Source organism: Trachurus japonicus, chromosome 14 (assembly GCF_045865225.1).
Source record: "Trachurus japonicus isolate A0001 chromosome 14, Traja_1.0".
Taxonomy (NCBI): Eukaryota; Metazoa; Chordata; class Actinopteri; order Carangiformes; family Carangidae; genus Trachurus; species Trachurus japonicus.
The window spans coordinates 14,078,214-14,088,716 of NC_140920.1; the positions used below are offsets into that span (position 1 = coordinate 14,078,214).

A 10,503-nucleotide genomic window follows, 5' to 3' on the forward strand; every position below is an offset into this window, starting at 1 on the left:
TCTGTCCTGCTTCCTCCTCTGCCAGCGGATCCAACTCACCACCAGGTGGTGATCATTTGACAGCTCAACCCCTCTCTTCACCCGAGTGTCCAAGACATACTGTGTATGACTGAAGGTCAGATGACATGGCCACAAAGTCAATCACTGACCTCCGGCCTGGGGTGTCCTGGTGCCACATGCACTGATGTGCACCCTGCTCGAACATGGTGTTTGTTATGGACAAACTGTGACTATAGCACAGAAGTCCAGCAACAAAACACAGCTCGGTTTCAGATCGGGGAGGCCGTTCCTCCCAATCAAGTCTCCAAGACTCCAAGAAGACCAGGTAGTCTGCACTGCTGTTTGGCCTGTAAACCTATCCCCGACCTGAAGGTGCAGGGAGACGACCCTCTCGTTCACTGGAGAGAACTCCAACACATGGCGGCTGAGCTGGGGAGCTATGAGCAAGCCCACACCAGCTCTCCGCCTCTCACCACGGGCAACTGACCCGTAACCTAGGACCTGCTTGCCTTGGGAGACCCTACCAGGGGCACTAAGCCCCTAGCAACATAACTCCTAGGATCATTCAGGTGCTCAAACGCCTCCACCATGGTAAAGTGGCGGTTCAAGGAGGGAAATTACTACTATATAATTTTAATAACTGCAGTTCGTACCATATGGATGTACCTTCATGTTAAACTGGCGTTTTCTTTTGCAGTGTATACATGTATTAATGTCACGTTAATTCTGACATGAGGCTTAAAGTGGATCATTCTGAGCAGCATCCAGGCCACCAGGGCCTGTAAGAGAACTGGTCTAGTTCATCAGTACATTAGCTGAGAGAAAGCCTCCCCAAAACTGCTAAACAAGGTGGTTGTGTGAATTTCTGCATATTACAGTGCATGTCAGGTTATGCAGCTGGATGCGAATGTGGCAGGACAAAGGAGGCCCTGTTGAACCCTAGTCTCCCAGGTAAGAGTCATAGTGACAGCCTGGACCGTCAACTGTCACACAAGCTTCAGAAATTATATTCATGCTCGACTTACTGCAGGAGAAGGGAAAAGTGTCAATGGTAACTTGTCATGTGAAGCAGCACTTCAGCTTCTCGTGTTCAAAAATTCTAACTCTGTTAGGCTTTAATCTAATTTGCTCTAAATATCCACATTTTCTCTTAATGTTTAAGCATGTGACCTCTACTTATCATAGACATCTGTAGGCCTACCTCTAATTTTAATATTGTGTAACAACTTAAAGCAGAAGTAAGTGATATATTTGTGTTAATATAAGTCTTAAATAGTTATATCTTCCGACAGCAATCACTTACATAGAGTGTTTGGACTGAAACACGGGTCTCCCAGTCCCTCTGCTCTGCTCTGAGCCGAAGAGAAAACATTTATCGTATCCTACAGTTTTTATCCAATGAGGAGAGAGAACGGCATGCAGGGCTGTGTGTGCAGCCAAGGGACGCCGTGAATGTGGCGACGTAGGGACGAGGACTGTTATGGTGCGTTCAAGGAAACTCGTATTTTTCCGACCGTGAAGTCGTACCAGTTCGATCTGGTACGAGTTCACCGGTCGGAAGTTACGAGTGGCCGTTATAGTGACTTTCATTGGTAAAACAGGTCGGAAAAACACGAGTGGGTTGCCTGGAACGCTACAAAGTCGTAAGTTGTGACTTGAAGCTGTAATTTACGATTTCAAAAGCCTGCCTGGAACGCAGCATTAGCGAAAACGACCGGACCACTTACTTCTGCTTTAAATGTGTCTGAGAACTGTATGGAGTCATCAGCGGGAACCACCACTGGCCAAGTGTTGAAACATTTTCTGCACTGATGATGGATAAACACACTCATTAGAGGTCTTTAGTCCACTCCATGTTTCCGATTCCTCTAGAAAGCAATTAGACACACTTGTTTTGCCTCAGGTGAGACCTCTCTGGACAGCACCTGGAGAATAGAGACAGAGGACAAGAGCTAAACAGTCATGATTTGCCCTTGGAGAAGAATGATGTAACACTGATCTGAAGGGTTTTGACCTTTGAGCTAAAGCAGTTTACAACAATAATGTGTTTGCATTAATTTCTAAGTCATCAGACAAGATTATATACACCGTATGCTTGTCATACTTGGAGCGGAACAAAGTCAGATTGAATTTGCAATTTAACCAGACAGCCATGTCAGGGTAAATATTTTATGAAGAATACCCCATCAAACCCTGTAAAGCCTGAACCATGAAATAATTGTCAGAAAACTTTATTAAAATTGGATTCTTTACTGAACTTTCTGACAAATAATAAAAAATATATAGCCTAATACGACATTTTTTTTTTGCATATATCAGATTTGCATAGAAAATTACCTTATATACCTGCTGTATCTATTTTGATACACACTTTTCAACACGGTTTCACTATAAAATAAGTTATGAAATATTAAGTAGTTTTACATTGCATCAATGCAGTCACCATTCCTATTGAAGTTTCTGTAACAATTTTATAGTTTTTCTTACCCTAACTTTTTCAAAATTGGCAAAAATATCCATGAGAAAACACATTCGGGTCATGTCCCAAGTGAAGGCCCTTTGGTGTATAAATTACTGCACCCTGGTGGATTATCTGATCATTGTTGTATCTGATTGTATACAGTACATTAGGTTTTTCAGGGGGAAAAAAACACGGTGAGATAGAGGTCTCAAAAACTCATGTATTTTCATGTATCAAATTTGATACAAATGGCGACATAGGGTTTTGTGCATATTATAATTTTTAGTTACAAGACACAAAAAACCCAAAGCTTTGGAAACAGATAATTTATTAATTTCAGCAAATGACACACAAAGGTACACAACAGAATCTCACACTTGAATTACTAATATAGCTTTGAGTCAAATCCATCTCCTTTCATTGAAATTCACATCCTCAACTGACTGTGGCAACTACTACTAACTGAACAGGGGGGTAAAAGGAGTAGCCTATTAACCCTGAAGAAAACTTACAGTAGACAAAGAATTTCTGATCGAAAGATCAGGTAAACTTTGAATTTATTTGCAACTGAAAACACTGGTTTAACCAGGATAAATACACAAACAGTGGAAGTTTTAATGCAGGCAGAGCAAAGTGTGAAAGACAAAATGTATTATTATTATTATTCCAGTGGTATGTGTACTCCAGCAAAACAAAGGTAATAAAGGCAACACTTAATAACATTCCTGCATTATAATCCATAATTCAAGGAAAAAACTGACGGAAACTCAGTAACCTGAGCTCCAGTCTCCTAATGCTCCTGGAGCATCACTTGGTATGACATGAATTCAACACATTTTTCTGCACACTGGCTGGTTTGATCTTGCTATGTAGTGATGAGAGTAATGAGACAGCAAATGTGATTAAACAACTCGGAGAGACAGGAAACAGGAGGTGTTTTTTGTTTGTTTTCTGATGCAACAGTCTTTATATGCAGGACACTGTTTCAGTGCAACAGCCCGGCTACAACATTTGCACTTGCCGATTTTTTCTGCTGAAAAACCTGAACAGTGGTGCTCTTATCACTTTGATACCCAAACCATAGATTACTGGATTAAGGATGGATGGGAATATCAAAAAGTACACAGATAAAAACAACTTGGCTTCATAAGGCAGGTGGCTAATATTGAACCGACTTTGTGCTATTTCAAAAAAGCACCCGATAGAGAAGTTGACTATGGATAATAGATGAGGGGTGCAAGTTCGGAGGGCTTTGAACCTGGACTTGCTTAATGACAAGTAACATATCCTCAGGATGTGTATATATGAATAAGAGATCATGATAAGCTGTGGAATTGCATATAGACATACAGAGAGTAAACCAACTATGTTCACAACAGATGTATCTGTACAAGCAAGTTTCACCAGCAAGTAATTCATACAGTACACCTTTTCCACGGTCCTCTCACAAAATCTCAGCTGAAGAGTGAAAATGAAAATAATTAAAAATGCCACCATAGGGTAAAGCCACATGAAGACAATGAGTTTGACGAGTCTCTGCGACATGATTGCATGATATGGCAAGGGGTAGCAAATGGCCAAATATCTGTCATAACTCATCACAGCTAGAATTGTGAATTCAGTGATGGCAAATGTGTGTATAGCATAGATCTGTGTCTGACACAGCGGCAGAGATATCTCATACGAGTGGGTCAGCAGCTTGGCCAGGACAGCTGGCAGCAAGGTTGTGCTTCCAAACAAACCATTCACAGCCAGGTTACACAGCAATAAATACATTGGCTCATGCAAGGTTTTTTCACAATAGATCACCCAGATTAAAGCCACATTTTCAACAATAATAGCCACATATATGATCAGGAACATGCTGAAGTAAGCTGGCATCATCGCCTCCATGCCATAGTAATCAGACAGAAGTAAAGACGTCACTTGAGAGAAGTTTTCCATGCTGACACAATATGACACTTATGCATTTTACTTAATAACCTCAGATGAAATAGGCTTTACCTTTCAGTGCAGACCTTTAACTCCCCATTTGCGTTGAGCGCTGAGCAACCTTTCTACTTTTTCTCCTGTGAGGTGACATCATGTGGTCTTACCTGCAAGCCAATGATTTCACTGGATTAACATGCCAAATCATAGTTGGTAAAACAACAGAGCTTGAATCAGATTTTTATCCGCATATCCAAATAATTCTAGATTAAAGGGTAAAATATAATTTTACATGCTATTGCGGATGTTATGGTTATTATATAGGCTACTGTAGCTAAGTAAATTGAATTCAATACATTGTATTGAAACAAACACTATTGACTACCGTATCAATATTTATCACTGTGTGCACTGCGTGCACAATTATTAGGCAAGTGAGTATTTTGACCTTATTATCATTTTTATACATATTTTTCAACTTCAACCTATATAAACGTGAATGTTTGTTGAGCATTATGAGGTGATGTGTATTTGTGTAATGAGGTTAGGTGTGTCCAAAGTTTATTTAATCAGAATGACAGGCAAGTTATCTGTTAGTGTCACTTGCCGTCATTGTTGCCCTAGTTGAAATAAATAAAAAATAAATAGTCTATGAAAAAAGTGGCAATGAAAAATCAGGAGGCCCTGAATTACTTGCAGCAGCCCTGCTTCAGGGGATTTGATAGTTGCCATTATCTAGCTTTTCAGTATTAGGGTAAAATAAATCATTTAATCTTTTGATGTACTTGAATCTTATCCAGTGCTGTGAGTGCCTCTTTAATTTAATGTACATGTGCTGTATGTTTGTTTAATTTCCACTTGGCTTTGAGTGACAATTCATAGTGGTTTCATTCATTATTTCATAATGGGAATAATGCTGGACACTTGTCAGGAAATGTGCATGAGCACCCTCTTCACATGTTAGTGTGATATGCCCTGAGACAGCTGTAATGGTGCATATGTGTAATGGCAAAACACAGAAAATTTGAAATACACAGTGAAAACAGGCCTTGTGGTGGAGTTGTAATTAAACTGCAAAATGAAAACAGCATGGATGAAATACATGACTTCTACTATAAGATATGTATACACAGCTTATAAATATGTACTTGGGATTTGACAGGAAATGTTAGATCAACTTCTATCAATTAAATGAGAAATATTAAATGTGATTACTGAACAATTACACAGACAAAATACAGTTTACATTATTTATTTCTAAATGAAACACATACAGCAATTTCATGTTAGTTTAAATTATGATTCAAAACACAAATGCACATGATCATACCTTTACCTTAACACCTCTGCACAAATTATATTATCCTGCAAAAAAGCAAACAAACAAAAAAAACATTAACTGCAATTATGTGGTAATAAAAGACATCTTTCATAAAACATCTTCTCTGACATTTGTAGCCAATGTCCCTCGTGCTAATTTCAGAAAGAAATATGAATTAACACCAATGCAATCATCTAATCTAACAACAGCAAGTGTTATAGTGAAATGTGTTTTTGTTTTCCACTTAAAGGGGACCTATTATGCTCCTTTTTGCACAAACTAAAATAGTTCCTGGGTGTCTTAAAGACATGTCTGTGACGTGCATCGGTCAAAATAGCCCAAAGATCAAACATCACAGCATTCTCAAAAACAGGGCTCTGCAAAACGGTCTGTTTCAGTGGCCCCTCCCTTTAAATGCAAATGAACCACTCCCTCAGCATTGCGTTACCATGACGATGTCTACTACTAGTACCTATACTGATATGGCCAAAATGTAGTTATGCAAACAAAAGCTAAATCTGCAGTAGGCAAATTGCCAGATCTCCAGTCTGCATCTGACCAGTCTACATTGTGTAATGAAATGTGCCCATGACCTAGTCTCATCCTAACCAAAGATGGTATAGAGTAGTCTTTGCCATGTAGGCTACTGTAACCATGTAACATGTAATATAAAAATGCAAAAATAAATATATAAAATAAATTAAAAATATATGCAGAATGGTCAGTTCATTGTAAAACAGTTATTTATTGATGTAAATGTGGTGATTTGTGCACATAGACTACAGCAGCACTGCTCCTCTCCTCCTCCTTCTCACAGCTTCACTTTTCATTCAAACTAATTCAACTGCCACAAGATTTCATCAATGAGACCAACATTCTGCTAAATAGACTAACCACACGGCGGTAAACGTCTAAAAAACCTGCGGGTATGTTTATTAGCGATGGTTTTCTCTACCGCGATGAGCACGGACGTCTGTCCGGCCAAGGAGGCCTGCAGACGGGCTCTGCCTGTGTGAGGAGCCGCTGCAGCTCCGGAGCTCCGGAGCTCCGTCGGTCCGGCGAACAACGTCGCCCCGGCAGAACGTCGCTCCTCACACAGGTACAGCTTCACTTACATGAAACGTCGGCGTAAACTTCTAAATAAAACTTAGTAAAGTGACGCTACAGCGCTAAAACATGCAGGGAAGAAGCAGGAAGTAGTCTGCTTCGCTCTCCGCTGTGACACCAGGCACAACAGAGCAACATGGGAGGAGGCGGGGCCGGCTGGAGCAGAGACCTCGGCATGACCATGTAGGGGAGTCCGGCACGCCATGACGTAAACGCGAGCTCATGTCAAAAAAAACTCAGCGCAACCGAGTGTAACAGGTGTGCAGAGAAATCCCAATTATCTAGCAGGGTTTACCTCCAAATGCATTAACCTCAGGATATGACACTTCCACGGCCTCTAGAACCATTATCCAACATTTTAAACATATATAAAAGTCTGAAAAGCTGGAAAAGCATAATAGGTCCCCGAATATGAACCTTTGAATTACAAGATTTACAGTTATTATGGTAGTCTGTGTTAGATATTCCCCTGCTTATATTAATAATAATAAATAATGGAAATATTGGTTAATTTCAATTTAGATACTATCCTTAATTATCAAAGACACAGACTTCTGCATTTCTTATAATTATTGTCACTGCAATTCATACTAGGACAGTGTGTACCTAAGCTGCAGCCACTGCCTTTGCTAATAGTGTTGGCAGGATCTTATATTTAAGAAACAGTTTCATTATATTAACTCTCACTTTCTGAGTACCAAGTCCATACAGCACTGGGTTGGCAATTGGTGGAAAGATAACAAAGTATAAAGACAAGACTATACGAGCTTCAATAGCAACATGACTCATGTTAAATCTGCCTTGGACAATTTCAAACATAGAACCGATGGTGTAGTTTGTCAATGATAATAAATGTGGGATACATGTTTTAAGAGCACTGTTTTTAGATTCTTTTGACAATTTCAAACAGACTCTTGAAATTTGCAAATATGAAAAAACAATCATCACTACGTGAGGCAAAACAAGAAACAGAATAAACACAAGCCCCACAATACTAATATATGGTGCAGGTGAACATGAATTTTTCACCAGTTCCATGTTCACACAGTATAATTTTGGCACCACTTTTCCACAGAAGCTCAGCTGTAAGGTTAGTGAGTACAAAATCCCAAACACAACAAGGGAGTATCCACCTGCTAATGCACCAAGCGTGATTGCCTTTGCATTTGACATAAAGGTGTGGTAGTGTAGTGGTTGACAGATGGCAATATATCTGTCGTATGCCATCAAAGCTAAAATACAAAACTCAGCACTGGCATATGTGTGTAGGAAATAGACTTGAGCCATACACCACTTCACAGCAATTTCATGTGTCTCAGATAAGAGCACAGCCATAACTGTAGGTAACAATGCTGTACTGCCATATATTTCATTAATGGAAAGCACACACGTGAACAGATTCATGGGTTGATGCAACTCTGCCTTTTGGTGTATGACAGTAATGAGCAGCAAGTTCAAAGTGATAGTAGTGAGGTAAAGCAGGAGGAATACAATAAACATCCAGTGCTTGTAGTTTTCCATGACAGCATAAGCGGTCATTGTAAATGTTAGTGCTGTGGTGTTGTCCATCTCTTGGCTGAATTCTGAAAAGAAAAAGACACAAATCTCTACACAGTTTTATGGTTAAAAAAAAGTGCATCATAACGTGTACATGAAATCCACATGTGTATAGAAAAACAATGCTTTGTTAGCATAAAAAATATTATTTTGAGAATTTTAGTGAATGGATGGGTAAGATATCGCATAGAATTTACACATTTGAGTTTAACTTGCAGGTAACTATTAGTCATTGAAGTCAAAACTAGTGGTTCAGGGACACACATTTGGAGTCTAGAGTTACCTGTGTGATCACCCTCCTCTCCACACAGCACACTGTGCTATTCAAGCCTGGGTGGCCCTTTATCATTGTTCAAATGTGTGTATAGCATAGATCTGTGTTTGACACAGTGGCAGAGATATCTCATACGAGTGGGTCAGCAGCTTGGCCAGGACAGCAGCTGGCAGCAAGGTTGTGCTTCCAAACAAACCATTCACAGCCAGGTTACACAGCAATAAATACATTGGCTCATGCAAGGTTTTTTCACAATAGATCACCCAGATTAAATGTTTGGAGTCTAGAGTTACCTGTGTGATCGCCCTCCTCTCCACACAGCACACTGTGCTATTCAAGCCTGTGTGGCCCTTTATCATTGTTCAAGGTGGGCTCATGTTGTCACTGTTGGCACTGGCTAAACCATATTTCTTGTTGCCCTAGTTACCAAACTGACCATCCCTGATTTCTTTCATATGAAAATGTTAAGTAGGGAGAAGAGAAAAAAATAATTAGCCGATTTTTGTTTAGATACACACCTTGCAAAGGGTATGTGTATAGCACGTAGAAATTACTACTAGCCTATATAATTTTAATAACTAGTTTGCATCATACCAAATGGATAGGTACTTCGTGTTAAACTGGAGTTGCAGCCTACATGTAGCCTATTAATTTCACATTAATTCTGACATGAGGCTTAAAGTGTATTATGTAGTTTTATGAACTTTTATGAATATTTTACAACCTGGACTTACAGCAGAAGTAAGCGATCCGGTCGTTTTGGCTAACTTCTTGTCAGCCAATGGAGTTAGCAGCCCACGCCCTCGTCCCTACGTCACCACATTCACGCGCATGGCTGCACACACAGAGAGGACCGCCCCTTTATGCCGTTCTCTCTCCTCATTGGATAAAGGTTGTAGGATACAAGGAAAGTTTTCTCCTTGGCTTACAGCAGAGCAGAGTGACTGACAGACCCATGTTTCAGACCAAACACTCTATATAAGTGATTGCCGTCGGAAGATATAACTATTTAAGACTTATATTAACACAAATATTCCGCTTACTTCTGCTTTAAAAGAAGAGCAGTTTTTCAGAGATTTGATCGTGTCAATTGTCCAGTATGCCACAGTACAACAGGCCTCTGTTTGTGTGGGTGTGCTAACCAGCCTTTAGGGCCTATACCAGTGGCGTGCGGTCATTACAAGGAAGGCAAGCAGTGCTTGCCTAGTAAAAGAAAGGAAAAAAAGAAAGAAAAAACAAAACAAGACGATGCAGCATGTTTTCCCAATCACCTGGATGATGGGGAGGTCAGAAAGCATCAAGTATCAGATGGTTGTTTAGTGAAAAACTTTAGTGGAGTGGTAGCATAGCTGCTATAAAATGCACCACAACTGGCAGTGATGTGGATTCACCTATCAATACCATCCAGGCCACCAGGGCCTGTAAGAGAACTGGTCTGGTTTATCAGTCCATTCAGCTGAGAGAAAGCCTCCCCAAAACTGCAGAATGCTAAACAAGGGGTTGTGAACTTCTGCATATTACAGTGCATGTCAGGTTATGCAGCTGGATTCAAGTTTTAGAAATTACATTCAGGAGGAGGGAAAAGTGTGGTGAGAATGACTCAATGGTAACTTGTTATGTGAAGCAGCACTTCAGCTTCTCGTGTTCAAAATGTCTAACTCTGTTAGGCTTTAATCTAATTTGCTCTAAATATCCACATTTTCTCTTAACGTTTAAGCTTTTCCATGTGACCTCCGCTCATCATAGAAATCTGTAGGCCTAGGTATGTGCGTATAATTTAAATACTTTCTAACGACTTAAATGTATTTGTGTGTATTTGTTTGAGAACTGTATGGAGTCATCAGCGGGAACCAC

The 10,503-nt window shown here is 40.0% G+C and overlaps 2 protein-coding genes across 2 annotated transcripts; both read right to left on the reverse strand.

The window, feature by feature from the left end:
- Nucleotides 1-3,463: 3,463 nt before the first annotated feature.
- On the reverse strand, nt 3,464-4,405 carry LOC146974438 (olfactory receptor 52D1-like). The gene has a single exon (XM_085796953.1). It carries the CDS (start codon nt 4,403-4,405, stop codon nt 3,464-3,466), a length of 942 nt encoding a protein of 313 aa, XP_085653079.1.
- A 3,019-nt stretch (nt 4,406-7,424) lies between these two features.
- LOC146974439 (olfactory receptor 52K1-like) lies at nt 7,425-8,387 on the reverse strand. The gene has a single exon (XM_085796814.1). It carries the CDS (start codon nt 8,385-8,387, stop codon nt 7,425-7,427), a length of 963 nt encoding a protein of 320 aa, XP_085652940.1.
- Between the last annotated feature and the right edge of the window lie 2,116 nt (nt 8,388-10,503).